The sequence below is a fragment of the Carassius auratus genome, chromosome 38 (assembly GCF_003368295.1).
Source record: "Carassius auratus strain Wakin chromosome 38, ASM336829v1, whole genome shotgun sequence".
NCBI lineage: Eukaryota > Metazoa > Chordata > Actinopteri > Cypriniformes > Cyprinidae > Carassius > Carassius auratus.
Window position 1 is genome coordinate 8791782 of NC_039280.1, and position 15820 is coordinate 8807601.

The window sequence follows — 15820 nt, forward strand, 5'->3', positions numbered from 1 at the left end:
AGTCTTCGTTTGGTAGTGGATGGGTGCTGCCCTGAGGGTAGTTTCACTGAAATTAGCGAATGTTGTTTCTCGGAGCCCTTTGGCGTGTGCTATTAATGAGAGTGGCAGTCTTGATAATGGAGTCGCTAGATGCCTGTAGGTTAAACATAGAGAGCTACACCTACTCAATCTGGTAGACTGGAAACAGTAGCTAAATACACTTAATGGGTCCATTGCTATGAGAGTAGCCTGAGCTGGTCCAGAGTGAACAGACTTGAAATAGTTCATTGAAACTGTTACAAAAATCACAAATGCCCCACCCAGTGCACATTTTACAATTCATACCACTACATTTGTTTTTTAGCAGAATAAACGGTAACAAAAGTATCATGGTTTTCACAAATTATTAAGCAGCACAATTGTTTTTAATGTTGATAACAATAAGAATTGTTTCATCCATACCCAGCCAGAATAAAAGATTGATTTCTGAAGGATTGTGTGACACTGAAGACTGGAGTAATGGCTGCTGAAAATTCAGCTTTGTCATCACAGGAATATATTACATTTTAAAGTATATTCTGATATGAAATTAATTTTAATTTGTAATAATATTAATGATTTTTCTTTATTTTTACCAATGCACAATCATGCACAATTACATTTGTTTCCGAATGCCCGAAGTATTTTTTTAAAGGAATTTAATAAACTCCCAGACACAGACTAGCCACATTTAAAAGTGCAAACTGCAATTAAAATGTAATTAAATACAGTAAATTGAATGAAACATGGCACTTGGCTGTACCATGATGTTTTTACTATGAAATCTGAAGTTAACCAATCCTCTTCCTCCATGCTCGTTGATATGTATGCCAGACTCCAATGGACACGTCTCCAAAATGATGTGTCCTGCAGTGTGACTCTGTATGGATTCTTCATTAAATGGCATTAAATACCTATGAAAAACAGTTAATGTAAAATGGGACAGTGAAGCAGTAGGAAAAGTCATGTTCTTGTTTTCAGTGACCCATGCACTACCTTTATTTCCACTGGGAATTATTCATGGGAAATCTTAAAGTAAATATCAGTGCAACCTGCACCTCTCAGGTTTGCCCTGTGGGTGGCAACATACCTGCAAGTTTACACTACTGTGAGCTGTCCAAATTATAATGTAAATCATTCCAAGACATTTTCCTTTTGCAAGTGGAAAATGCAATTTGTATTTTGACACCTTTTGATGCTGCTAATGCCAGTCCAGAGCTGTTTTTTGTGTTTATTATTCCAGTAGGCATCTAAATGGTTTTTGTTTTCATATCTGATTGTCATTTCATACTTCTCTCTCTTGTTCTTCTCCCCCACCCACCATCCTGTTTCTCTCTGTGACGCTGGAGAAGAAAGAGGACAAAGTGGTTAGCATTTTCTATTCTCTTTTTGTCACTGTGCAGTGTGAATGCTGATCTGAAAGTGTTTTTTCCCTCACTCCCATCATTCACATATACAGTATTGTTCAAAATAATAGCAGTACAATGTGACTAACCAGAATAATCAAGGTTTTTAGTATATTTTTTATTGCTACGTGGCAAACAAGTTACCAGTAGGTTCAGTAGATTGTCAGAAAACAAACAAGACCCAGCATTCATGATATGCACGCTCTTAAGGCTGTGCAATTGGGCAATTAGTTGAAAGGGGTGTGTTCAAAAAAATAGCAGTGTCTACCTTTGACTGTACAAACTCAAAACTATTTTGTACAAACATTTTTTTTTTTTTGGGATTTAGCAATCCTGTGAATCACTAAACTAATATTTAGTTGTATGACCACAGTTTTTTAAAACTGCTTGACATCTGTGTGGCATGGAGTCAACCAACTTGTGGCACCTCTCAGCTGTTATTCCACTCCATGATTCTTTAACAACATTCCACAATTCATTCACATTTCTTGGTTTTGCTTCAGAAACAGCATTTTTGATATCACCCCACAAGTTCTCAATTGGATTAAGGTCTGGAGATTGGGCTGGCCACTCCATAACATTAATTTTGTTGGTTTGGAACCAAGACTTTGCCCGTTTACTAGTGTGTTTTGGGTCATTGTCTTGTTGAAACAACCATTTCAAGGGCATGTCCTCTTCAGCATAGGGCAACATGACCTCTTCAAGTATTTTAACATATGCAAACTGATCCATGATCCCTGGTATGCGATAAATAGGCCCAACACCATAGTAGGAGAAACATGCCCATATCATGATGCTTGCACCTCCATGCTTCACTGTCTTCACTGTGTACTGTGGCTTGAATTCAGAGTTTGGGGGTCGTCTCACAAACTGCCTGTGGCCCTTGGACCCAAAAAGAACAATTTTACTCTCATCAGTCCACAAAATGTTCCTCCATTTCTCTTTAGGCCAGTTGATGTGTTCTTTGGCAAATTGTAACCTCTTCTGCACATGCCTTTTTTTTAACAAAGGGACTTTGCGGGGGATTCTTGAAAATAGATTAGCTTCACACAGACGTCTTCTAACTGTCACAGTACTTACAGGTAACTCCAGACTGTCTTTGATCATCCTGGAGGTGATCATTGGCTGAGCCTTTGCCATTCTGGTTATTCTTCTATCCATTTTGATGGTTGTCTTCCGTTTTCTTCCACGTCTCTCTGGTTTTGCTCTCCATTTTAAGGCATTGGAGATCATTTTAGCTGAACAGCCTATCATTTTTTGCACCTCTTTATAGGTTTCCCCCTCTCTAATCAACTTTTTAATCAAAGTACGCTGTTCTTCTGAACAATGTCTTGAACGACCCATTTTCCTCAGCTTTCAAATGCATGTTCAACAAGTGTTGGCTTCATCCTTAAATAGGGGCCACCTGATTCACACCTGTTTCTTCACAAAATTGATGACCTCAGTGATTGAATGCCACACTGCTATTTTTTTGAACACACCCCTTTCAACTAATTCAACTAATTGCCCAATTGCACAGCCTTAAGAGCGTGCATATCATGAATGCTGGGTCTCATTTGTTTTCTGAGAATCTACTGAACCTACTGGTAACTTGTTTGCCACGTAGCAATAAAAAAATATACGAAAAACCTTGATTATTCTGGTTAGTCACATTGTACTGCTATTATTTTGAACAATACTGTACAAGCGCTTCAGTACATCTTCTGTGTTTTTTTGTCTTGTTTGTCATGTTTAGGTTATGTGAGCTTCTTTATGGCTTATTTTTCATACAATATATGCCACCTGCATAACACCCAGATTTATAAAATGTTTATGTGTATACAGTACATGTTTTTGTGGATTTCCCTGAATAATTATGTAATTTGGGTGATACATCCATGCACACCCAAAAAATAAAATCAAATTAAAAAAGTATTACAAAGTAATTGTAATAATATTTCACAAAATTACCTTATATTTGATTTAAAAAAAATCAAATTATGAGCCTGTTGACCACTTTTTGTGTATATTATTATATTATATAAATTAATTAATTAACTAATTTATTGTTTGTCTGTGTGTCTGTGTGTGTGTGATTGTGTGCCTGGTATGCAGTGAGCACTTCATGTAACTTTTAGTACAATTACCACATGCAGAAGGCTCCTTTAAATATGGACATGTCTACCCTATGTATACAGTTCTTGTTCGTAAATCACCCACAATGCACGCATTCAGTGCAGTATGTTAGATTCCACAAGCAAAATAGCACCCTTTATTTGTGATCCTAGTTAATCAGGGCCAGAGAATGTGTTGGATGAATGCATGTCCTGCTTGTCCTGCTATACTGTTAACGTGCACTGTGTCTTCTCCCATCGCTCTGCATTTGTTAATCAGAACAGTGCCATACACTTCAGTGCTGCAAAAGGATCTCTGTAAATGCAATCCAGAGATTAGTATCCCAATGATTATTAGGCCTCTTGGTAATATCTCTGTTTTCTTCTTTAGCCAAGCCTTTCTTTCTGAGTGCTGCTGTTTTTTTTTTTTTAAGTCAGATTCGTTTCCCTAGGCAGAACACTCTCCACTCGGTCTCTTGTTCTTTCTTTCTTTTCCAAAGATCCATTTTAAACTATATGGTCAGCCTGGCTGGGCTTTGGAGCTGTGTAGTTTTTAACAGCAGAATTTCAGTGATACTGGAAAACACCAGCGATGTGTCATTCCACTGCCCACCTCTTCAAAGCGACACTCTGAAATGATTAATATTGATCTTTCTCCTCTTCCTTTGCATCTGGTTTGTGGATATTTTATCGACAGGGATGTTAGACCAATGTTTTTTTGATGAGGACCAGTGTTATTTTAGTATCACTCTTAAATATTAAGGCTCTTTATTGACATCAGTGGTTCCATGAAGAACATTTAACAGCCATGGAAACTTTTCATTGCACAGACAGTTCTTTGTAGTGGAAAAGTTTCTTTAGATATTAAAAAAGAAAATTGTTAATATATTTTTACACTAAAAAAGATGGTTTTTATAAGAACTGTTTAGAGAAAGGTTCTCTGTGGAACCTAAAAATTATTATTCTATACCTTTTGGAACTTTATTTATTTTTTATTTTGAATTAATGTTTTTATTTTTATAATTCAAATTTTCATTTATTTTATTTATTTTTATCATCAAAAATTAATTAAAATAAATGTAATTTTTAAAAATCATATTTTAATATATAGTTTTATTAAGTTTATTTCCAGTTGTAGTTATTTCAAAAAAAAAAAAAATTAATTTAATTTAACATTTATTTCAAGTAAATATATATTTTTTATGTTTTTAGGTTTAGTTAACTAACTAGTTAACTAGTTTTTAGGTTTTTTTTATTTATTTATTTTTTTTTTTAACAGGATTTGGTTAGACCTCATGTAGGACTTCAGTTAAAATACGAGACACAGATCCAGTGGGGATTTGGACTTGAGTTCAGGTCTACAGAGACAAGTTTAATGTGACAATGAAATGCACACACAGACACACACACACACACACACAAATATCTGGCGATACCATGGGAGGCGGTGTATTCATAGACCTCATCAATCTGCTTAATTCAGAGAAGGCCTGATGTTTGGAGAGGGAGCAGAGCTAAACTTATCACCGTATTGATCTGCAGATGGCTTGTCAAGCATGAGATGTATGTCTCGGTGATGAAAGACCGAAAGTTGGTTTTGTAACATCAGCAGGGAGATGAAATAGATTATTTACACTATCGATCCAGTATTTAACAATAGGAATGGTCCTTGTACGAGGGACGGGTGAAGGGGTGTTTTGAGAGAGGGCCGATGGGTGAGCGTCTCCAGGGACTGATGTACTGGCTCATTAGATTGAATGGACAGTAATGTCTTTTGTGGCAGTATTTCATCCTTATCCGGGATTTATAACATGCTGAATTATGGGTCTAGCTCTGCCTGTTGCTGCCCTAATTCATCAAGCTGTCGGAGGTGGAAGCGTGAACTGCGTTCTCCCTTTTCCTCCACTCACAGACCTCAAGCACTCCATTTATCCACCCCGTTTGCATGGACCTGACAGCGGCGGACAACCCTGCCTGTCCGCATCTGACCAAGCTTTGGAAATTAATTGATATTAACAAGATGGAGGAAGAGGCGGAGTTTGATGATGAATGACAGGCCTTCGGCTGCTAGTCAAACAGAGCCAGAAACTCAGCAGTTGTGTAGCATTTTTGTGAACAAAAGGATACTTCAAAAAAAAAAAATAATAATAAAGGTTTTCAGTTGGTTCCCAACTCAGGAGCAAACCTGGAATAAAAAAATGCTATTAAAGTATTTTTAAAAAAATTATTTCGATAAAAACCTTTGATGTTAACAAGTAGAGATATTTAATATAATTACATATATACTGACCCTAAACTTTTAGACTATCCTAACTATGATTTTTTATTTTATTTTATTAAATTTTTTGCTGTTAGTGCTGTTTTTACTCCAGAAGAACAGACCTGTGACATATGTTTTTCTTGCGATCCACCAGATCCACTGCTGTTGAGCTTGTTCAGTAGCTTGTGGTTTACACAGAAACCACACAAACAGGCGTAGAATCGGATTTTCGACTGAGAGTAATTTATCAGCGGAGAGGTATTGAGAGCCTGAGTTCAAGAGTTTTGTTTCAGTGAGCTATGATGGGCAGATTGTGCCGCTGGGTGAAGAAGAGCCAGAGATTTTCATGATGAGTCTTCTGGCGTTCTAGATTTGTTTACAACAAACATCTTTTGTCTGGACATTCAGGTACTGTTCCACAAGAGCTGAGACTGGGTGTCATTTTTTTATTTTTTATCACAAAAGCATTGACAGTTTTACAGTACACACACACACGCACAAAAACATCTTTTGAGGAGATAATTGAAAAAAGTGTCTATTACATTCTCTTAATCTTGAATTGAAAGGGTGAAGAGGGACGAGTGCTTTAGTGTAATCCAGGACACGCTTATATTGGATAACACATGCCCACACATAAAGCACACATGCACACAGACGGTAGAATTACTTTTTTTTGCATAATCCACTAAAGAAAGTGAAATATGAATTTAGAAATTTAGATTTTTCTAAAACACATTTTAGAAAAGTTTTTAATAGTGTTAATATTGCTCATTTAATTGTATTTTTTTATTAAAAAAATTAAGCGTTATTTCTGTTTGAAAAAAAAATCTTTTGAGATGTTTAAGTTAAATATTGTGTAGACTGTGCCAGCTGTATTGTCTAGTTGATATTCAGTATATTGATGTTAACTTTATGTTAATGTGTTTGAAAAGCCATTATATTGCAATAGAATATTCAGGCGCTGTTCTGAGAATAAAATATATATATAGGTGTATATATATATATATATATATATATATATATATATATATATATATATATATATATATATATATATATATATATATATATAATATATATATAGGTGATTAATTTGAAGTTGATTTATTCAGATTTGGCTGAATGAGTAGTTATTGTTTGATCTGAAGGTGAAATAAGCTGAGAGCTAGAGAGATGCTGGTGGACAGAGAGACAGAGTGGCAGCAGGCATCAGGGCCTTTACTGATCATTAACAGATGTTAATTAGCTTGATAATTAGCCCATCACTGGACCTGCAGGAGTTTGATGTGTAACCTTGGAGGATAAGACTGACCCTCTCATGGCTTCGACCTTTTTTCTTTCTTTACACCTTCTGTCCTTCTCTCACAGACCCCTGGGAATGCTTTTAATAATACTGAAATTATAGTCATTTTTTACATTTTATGAACGCCGGATACTCTTCTTCTGAGTGTTGGATAACAAACTGGAAAGCCATTTCCACATCTTCATCTGTCTGATTAGAAAAGAAAACGTTAGCCTGCCAGTGTAAAAGCTATACTGTAAGTAAAAGTGCAGAAAAAATACCAGCAATTTTCTGCCAGAAAATTATCTGTAAAGTTTATGGACATTTCCTTCAACTGTAAATGCCAACACAATGCAATATGTCATGCAAATATTAATTCACATATTAATCATTCATATAAATCTTTATAGACTTTTTTTTTAGAGTGTAACAGATTCCATCAGTAATGCAACAATGTCAAGATCAGCTTGTTGAAAATAAATAATAAATGAAAAATAGAGAACAAGCACTGGCAAAACATCTATAATATTATGGGGAAGCACTTAGCAAGGAGCTTCAATTGATATTGCTAGCAGCCCAGATTCAGAATCGTATGCTCTTATGGTTCTTGCAAGGACATTTTCTTGGACAATTTCTCAACAAACTCACAGAATTACAAAGCAAGTGCTCAACTACCACATTTGGTAACATTGTAAAGCTGTGCATTAATAATCCGCTTGTGCAGTTTTACTGTCTGTGCACACATCATCTGAAAGCAGTTTGTCCTGATTAAACCGGCTGCCTCCTCCTGTCTTGTTGTCCATAAGTGATGTGTGATCTGAGAGGAAGCAGTGTGGTACAGTGTTCCTGGGTTGTTGGAGGAGAGGCGGCTGGTATTTGAGTGTTGTAATCCGTGTGAAGTGGGTCGGGGTCTGTGCCCGACAGCTGGGGATTCTGCTGCTGATTTACTTTAGATTAGTTTGGATTTCAGCCAGCCCTGTTCAATCACAGCATGATGCTGCCCCTCTTGCCCCTCTCTGCCCCATACACACCATTGCTACCTCTGTATCAACACCACTCCTACAGTATGATCACTGGAGACCTTCTCATGTGCCTCTGTATTTAATTTTTTTTCATATTAAAATTAAGCTCTGTCAGTTGCTTACCTATCATGCAGTGTGTGACACAGCTCTAAGTGGCTGAAAACATCCTGCAAAGTTTTAAATCTGAAAGTGCACCGTATATGAAGTTATTGTCTCTGGAGTTTTATGTTGCCGTTTTGTTGATGTCTTTTAGCGATGGTTTAAATGAAGATGCAAGTTCATTCTATGCCACTAGTTGCAGCTTTTGGAGCGGTAAAAATAGTTTTCCTGGTAACACTGTACACAAAGCAGCACTGCATGCAAAAATGCTGCTTTATCAGGAATTACAGACATGATGAAATGAAAATGAGATCAATTGGACCAATCACAGTTGATTTGCGTCATGCAAAGGAGGAGTTTGGAAAAATGAATCATAAGGTTAAATAATAAGGTACAGTAAAAATAAATGCATGTTATAAGACAATAAAAGTGTTTTTTGACCCTGAATGCATGTCAACCTGTCAACCAGAACCAAAATATGAGCCTTTCACAACCCATAATAGGGCAATTTAATTTCAGGAATTTAGTACTTCTGTTGAATTTTCTTACTCATAGATGTCATATTCCTTTTTGCTGTTTTTGAGGCATAGTTATTGTTAAGAAAAAATGTAAACTTTTGATTGAAATGAAATAAAATATAAGTTTTTGGTATAAATGTTGATACTGATACAGAGTGATTTTAGGTTTTGATAAAGATGAATGAGTGTGTGAATCACATGGGGTGAGGGTTGTCATAGATGTGATCATGATGGCTTCTCACTGTGTTTGAAAGTTTTTATGGTATTACATTTTTTGAAAAATATTATTGATTTGTTTAGTTTCTGATTGCAGTAAGACCAAATTGTGTGCATTTCAGTTTAGAGTTTAGAATGATTAAATAAGTTTGAGTGGCAGAAAGTGAAAGAAGAAAAAAAAAGCAGCGGAAACTAGGACAGGAGTTCTGGTAGCAGGTGGCACATTCGAACATTTCGTTTTCCGACTATAACCACAGAGCGTGTTTGTCTGGCAAGGACATCAGCAGCAGAAGGCTGCGTGTGTGTGTAAGCTTACGTGTGTGTGTATGTTTGCGTCTTAAATGTGTGCGTGTGTTTGCGCTGTGTAAGATCAGTTGTTTGGCCTTGCATCCGCAGGATCAATGGTAGTCTTCACTGAGTAAAGTTATGCAGTGAGCTGGGGAATTTTTTTAACATATCCCCAATGATGCTGGGCGGCTGCCTGGATAAATATAGATGTGTTGATGCATGTCTCTCCTTCTCCCTCCCTCCCTCCCTCACTCTCGCGCGCAACCTCCCAAGCTTTTAATCAAAAGCAATCTGGAGGAGGGAAGTGGGAAAAAAAAGGAGAACAAATGTGGAATGTGCCAAGATCTTTTGTGTTCCTCGCTCCTGATCCTCCTGCTAAAGGAAATCAGCAGGCAGGCTTTCTGTGTGTGTGTGGAGGAGGGTGATGGATAGCGCTGCTAATTTTTGCGTGTATCGTGGCCCGACCCTCCATGCTTTTCCCCACAGTTCCTGCGAATCATCCCACAGTGACCACGGTCAATGCCTTTGCTCTGTGGGCATGTGATTACATCCCACGGAGCTCGCAGTTTCAAGTCTCAACCTCTTGTTTCAACAACACCCACCTTCTGTCAGCTAACATTACTACCTAATATTCATTGTTTGTCTTTACATTTATCCCTGCTAACACAACAGTTTCCTTTCTGTCTCATTTTTTCAGTTCACACCTCCTCCTGCCTACGTTATCCCTTATAGCGGGCTGCCGTTTTGTCTGTCAGACCTGAGTCACATATCGCAGGGTTTCAGTGTCTCTGCCAGATTAGCTCTTTTTTTTTTTGACGCCTCAGCTTTTATTTTTGGTCACCACATGATGAAGAACCCTTTTATCTGTAGCTGTTGAGTCACATTTTTTTATGTGAACTTGGGGTATCACGTACAGTAATTTGGATAATATATGCATGCAACAATTTATTAGTTTAATAATAATAATAATAATAAAAAAACATTAGAAATGCGATTAATTAGCCAAGTTTAAATGTATAAATTTTATCCATTAATGATTAATAATAATAATAATAACAATAATAATATTTATTAATATTATCAATGACTTGTATTGCCTAAAATATGTATTTTTGAAAAAAAAAATGCTTCAGTTTATTAAATAATTATTTAATAACTTATTACAATGTATTATTGTATTTCACTTGGTTATTCTACATTAATTTTCTTGTCATTAAATGTAACCTACAAACAAACAAATAAACATATTAAACCAACATGACCAACTTGTCATTGAACATGAATAAAAAGGAGAGATGTGTGACTCAAATTTCATCTGTCATCTTTTGATATTTTTTATTATTTTGTTAGATTTAAAATGTCACTCACATGTGAAGTATGTCATTGTGTTTGTGTCAAAACACTTTCTTGTATTTCAGTTAACCATTTTGGGAGGGACTACAGTATCTGAAATCATTTTTTTTATTATTCTTTATTTTTGCAGTTGCAAAATTACAGAAGTTAAACACTTTATCTTCACAAAATTAGTGAATATAAAAATTTTGAAATATGATTTTTTTTTTACCCCAGGTAATGTGGGTATGTAACAAGTGCCGAAGGCAACAGGATATGCTCACTAAATCAGGAGAGTGGTTTCCCAGCCATGGGCCCAAGACTGGAGAGCTTGGGTCAGCAGTGAGTGAACCGGCCATGTGTGGAGGTCCCGTTGGGGAGAAGAAGGCACGCTCTAGGTCTCAGAACCCTCTCGACTCCTCCGTTTCCACTGCCCATAACACCCAGCCACATGCCCCGACCGACCCCAGAAAACGCCTTTCTACAGGGTCAGCTGACACGCTGTCATCGCGCTCACGTAGTGAGCCTCCACAAGAAAGGTACACTTCAACCTCTCGCTCCCTCAATACAAAAACTAAAAAAGTAACTTTTTCCCTGAAATTTTCCCTGAAGGTTATAATGACCAAAAAATGGTTAAAGTCAGAATTGGCTATTCTTATTGTTTATGGAATATTGCAGTGTTTATTATAAATTATTTATCTGTGCACAATTTATTTTTTGTTCAGTTGCCCTTGAAATCTTTAATTAAAAGCATTGACTTCCCTCCCCCTCGCACTTCTCTTCTCTGATGACGTGTGCAACAGTGCGAGAACAGTACAATGATCCCTCCAGCAACCTGTCACGCAAATGAGATCTCAGCAGCAAACAAAAACAATCCAAACAATTCCTGATGGATAAAATCAAGTATCTTAAATTTATTCTTGCTTGAGTAGCCGTTTCACTCTAATAAAATAGGGAAGATAATCACAACTTTCATTTCAGTCTCAACTTTAATGATTATACATTTTCTATTTTTTTTTGCAGTTAAAATGTATTGTTGTAATCACATTTAAATAAATTACCCGATAGCTTTGGAAGTTAAGTCTTAAATATAAAGTGATTTTCTCAGTGATTCTATATCTTTTTTTGATTCACCAAAGAACCTTTCAGTCACCAGTTCTTAAAAGAACCATTATTCTCCTTTGTGTGAAGAACATTTAAATTATCTAAAGATCTTTTTTCCATAAAAAGAACCTTGTGAGGTTCCATGGAAGCCTATAAAGAACCTTAAAACTTAAAATATAGTAGATCTATAGATATAGATTGGGCACTCTTTTGCTGGCCAACTAAACCAGCTAAACATGAGTTTAGCCAGCTAAACCTGGCTAGATGAAGTTTGGCCAGGCTTGAGAACCACATTAAACCAGCTCAGACCTACAGACCAGTTTAGGTGAGTATTTTCATGACAAACAAGAAGCATCATGACATTGTGATGCTCATTTGGTTTCTATTTTTGATGCATTGTGTGTTGTCTCATTAAACAACATAATCTTTTCAGTTTGAAAAGACTGTCTGTAACAGAGTTTTTTTTAGTGATGTTGTGTAATTATTTGACCTCTAGAAAAAAGCCACCAGCAGCCTCTGATCAGAATGGCAAGCTAGGGCCAAGAGGTGAGAGGCGGCGAGGCCTATCCAAAATTCACTCTGAGGAGCGAGATACTGGAGAAAATCGGAGAGAAAGTCGAAAACTGATGAAGACTCGCTCTCAGGAGCACGACAGTCCTGAGACCAGGAGGACTGAAGCGGAGCAGAAACCACCCAGGGAACAGTGCAGGACTGACTCAAATGCTTCCCATCATCCGGCCAAGCTCCGGCCAGTGGAGCCTGATGGACGTATGCATCCTAAACCGAGGGAGGCAGGGGAGATGGTGCAGGACAACAGAGGTGCACGTAGATGGGCAGATGGGCGGCAGGCCTCGCTGGAGTGCCAGCAGCAGGCCTACGCCCCAGAGAGGACCGTGGGGGGTACAGGTTTGCAGGGTGCACCTGTTGTGCAGGGTCCTCCTCCTAAAACGAACCACACCCCACAGCCGCCTGCTCCTGGGTTCAGGGTGGGCCCTGCCATGCCTGCAGGCCCACCTGAGCTCAGGGAGCCTCAGGAATGGGACAGGAAGTTGCAGCCGAGCCACCTGGACCCCGGCTCAGCTGCGCTGTTGCGCAAATCTAAACGTCAAAAAGCTGAGAGCATGCTGCGCAATGATTCGCTCAGTTCTGACCAATCGGAATCTCTACGACCGCCCCCGCCCCGCCCCTACAAGAGCAAAAGGGGGGGAAACAAAAGGCAGATATCTGTTAGCAGCTCGGAGGAAGAGGCCGGTTCCACACCGGAATACACCAGTTGTGAAGATGTGGAGATCGAGAGCGTCAGTGAGAGAGGTGGGTTAGATGGATACCTGCTTTTGTGTCATTTCTATATTTAATCATGTGTTTGCATAAACACAAACCTCCATGATTTAGAAATGCAAACCACCATCAATATGAATGTAATATTTCATTTGACTGATGAATTTAGTACTTTTTGCAACACACAAATGGATAAGCTATGACTATCAAGAGGTTGCTTAACTTCTTTTAAATTCTGCAAGACTTTTAATTTGCTTTGTGCGGAAATGGCAGGGTTTTCAACAAATGACTGTCCATAAAGGTACTGCAGGTTTTATACTTTTTTAATTAATTAATTACATTCATTCTTTCTTTCTTTCTTTCTTTCTTTCTTTCTTTCTTCATTTTAAAGTTTTATTTTTGGGATTCAAACTCTTGATTCTCGAAGCACTATATATCGTCATGCTGACAAGTTATATACTGATTTCTTAAAAAAAGTAATAATTTGACATGTTATATATAGTCAAGTCAAGTCACCTTTATTTAACAGATTGTAACAAAGCAACTGAACAGCATTAAATAGGAAAATAATTTGTCAATAAAGCAAAAAGCCAGTTCAACACTGAATAAAAAATTTACATTACTGTTTCAAAAGTTTAGGCTCAAAAATCCTTCTAAAATGCTGATTTGGTGCTCAAGGAACATTTCTTATTATTATCAATGTTGAAAATAGTTGTATGGAAATAGTTTTTTAGAATTCTTTTTTTTTATAGAATTATTTGGTAAATAAAAAGTTAAAAACAACAGCACTGATTTAAAATATAAATGTTTATTATATAAATGAATTTATATTTTATAAGTCTCTTGATCAATTTAATGCATCTTTTCTGAATAAATAAAAGATGATAGATAGATAGATAGATAGATAGATAGATAGATAGAGAGAGAGAGATAGAGAGTTAGATAGATAGATAGATAGATAGATAGATAGATAGATAGATAGATAGATAGATAGATAGATAGATAGATAGATAGATAAACAGTATTTTACAGTGTATCTTCTGTGGATATTTATTAAGGAGATGGTATGTGCAGGGTAATTGTTCACTGGTTTTGACTGCTTGAAGGTTGGGGTGTGAAGGAGAGGAGATTATTCATTTTGCACTGTGTGCTGTTAGCCTGGCAAACTGACTGAACACAGACTTAAAAGGTCAGTGTATTAACACAAGCCAGGGGTGAAATGTAAACATTATGAGTTGACTAGGAAAGACAGACTATAGGAGAAGGAATGAGAGACAAAAAATAGGAGAACAGGAGATTGAGAGGAGGTTAAGCAGAACACAAGCTTGCTTTTATCAGTGCAACAGCATTTCATCAGGTTCACCAGAAACAACAGGTAAGAGGATCGACTCTTTCTTCTAAAGAATAGGAACTGAATAAATCAAGCTTTTGTTATTCAAAGTTATTATATTAGTTCTGTTATTAATGGCCGAAGAATGGATTTCAAAGAAATTTTCAAAGAAATGTTGTTTAAAGTTTAAAGATATTTGAACTTTAAACTCAGAATGTTATTTTTTAGTTCTACAGAACTGGGTAAAAAGTCTTGAGCAGAGATTGATATTAATTAGATTTGATTTCTTTGTTGTTGCCTTGGAAAGTTAGAATTATTAGAAGTAGAATAATACTATTGTGTATCAATACGTACTGTATGATGCGATCTGAAAATGTAATAATAAAATATTTGCTAAGCACTATATTTTGGAGGTCATGTGGATGAGAAGTACAAGGCTTAGATAAAAGCCCACACAGGGGACCAATCCACCATGCCAAAAGCAGTATATTAAACATTTATACCCTTAGACAGCTAATACTTCATGCAGACCTCTTCTTAATATTACTTCATGGCATTTTATTATGATTAATGCATGTTTCCTTTGCTCATTGTTTTGTGCTGAAAATGTTTTTCTGGGGTGTTTTTTTTTTTTTTTAGCTGTTAAAACTTTCAGGAGCGATAGTTGAGTTTTGTTGCTTTCCAGAGTACATTTTTTTATTAGAGCTAACTTTTTATAGGACAACCCTCCTCAGAACTGGGTTAGACAGTAAAGAAGCAGCCTTCCTTAAAAAAAAAAAAGTATGATTCCCTGACATACTTGTAAGTAAGCTATCCAGGTCTCAATGTCTCTTTTTCTCCTTATTTTGAACCCCTGAGCTTTTTATTTAATCCGATGCATCCCTAGCTGAAGCTACTTTATAAAATCAATACTTGACTCTACAAATTGGATTTGAAGAGTCATGTTGTAAAATAACCAGTATTTGTATATATATATATATATATATATATATATATATATATATATATATATATATATATATATATATATATATATATATATATATGTGTGTGTGTGTGTGTGTGTATGTTTGTGTGTTTCTAAGGTGTTTTTGGTGATTTTGAGTCAGAAGAGCCCCTCCCCAAATCTATACAGTATAGTCTTCATTAACAAGGTTTATTTTATTTTTTTTATTTAAAAAAGTATCATATCAATATATATCATATCAGTAAAAGTGATGCTTCTCTGGCAAATAGCACTTATTTTTTATTGAACATTTGTCCATGTAAAAACTACTGGTCAACCGAAAGTAGATCACGCTTTTATTTTGCACCTTTTAAAAGATGACTGAAAGTAATTCAAATCGGATGTCTATAGCAACATTTAATTTTTACAATCTATTTTTGTTTTTGGGAGGACAATTTGAGCACTCTTCACCATGTCTGTGCGTCATACTCAAGACATCCCAGGTGCTCAAAAATATCCGGAAAACAGCCCAGAAATCTGTATGTACAAGGCACTGATCCATATAACATGCCAACAGTAAACAGAATGCCAACGTCACGGAAAGCGCTGAGACTGTCCCTTTGTGCCT

General features: G+C 36.5%; 1 protein-coding gene across 2 annotated transcripts in view; it reads left to right on the top strand.

The window, feature by feature from the left end:
* Nucleotides 1-15820, top strand: part of rims1a (regulating synaptic membrane exocytosis 1a) — a 68122-nt gene that overhangs the window by 25204 nt on the left and 27098 nt on the right. The window contains exons 4-6 of one of the 2 annotated variants that reach the window (XM_026223850.1): nt 1371-1385; nt 10772-11073; nt 12135-12949. In XM_026223850.1, coding sequence (XP_026079635.1) covers nt 1371-1385; nt 10772-11073; nt 12135-12949 — 1132 coding nt within the window. Of the gene's footprint in view, nt 1-1367; nt 1386-10771; nt 11074-12134; nt 12950-15820 lie in introns of both variants that reach the window. The other variant, XM_026223851.1, reaches the window with a different exon arrangement.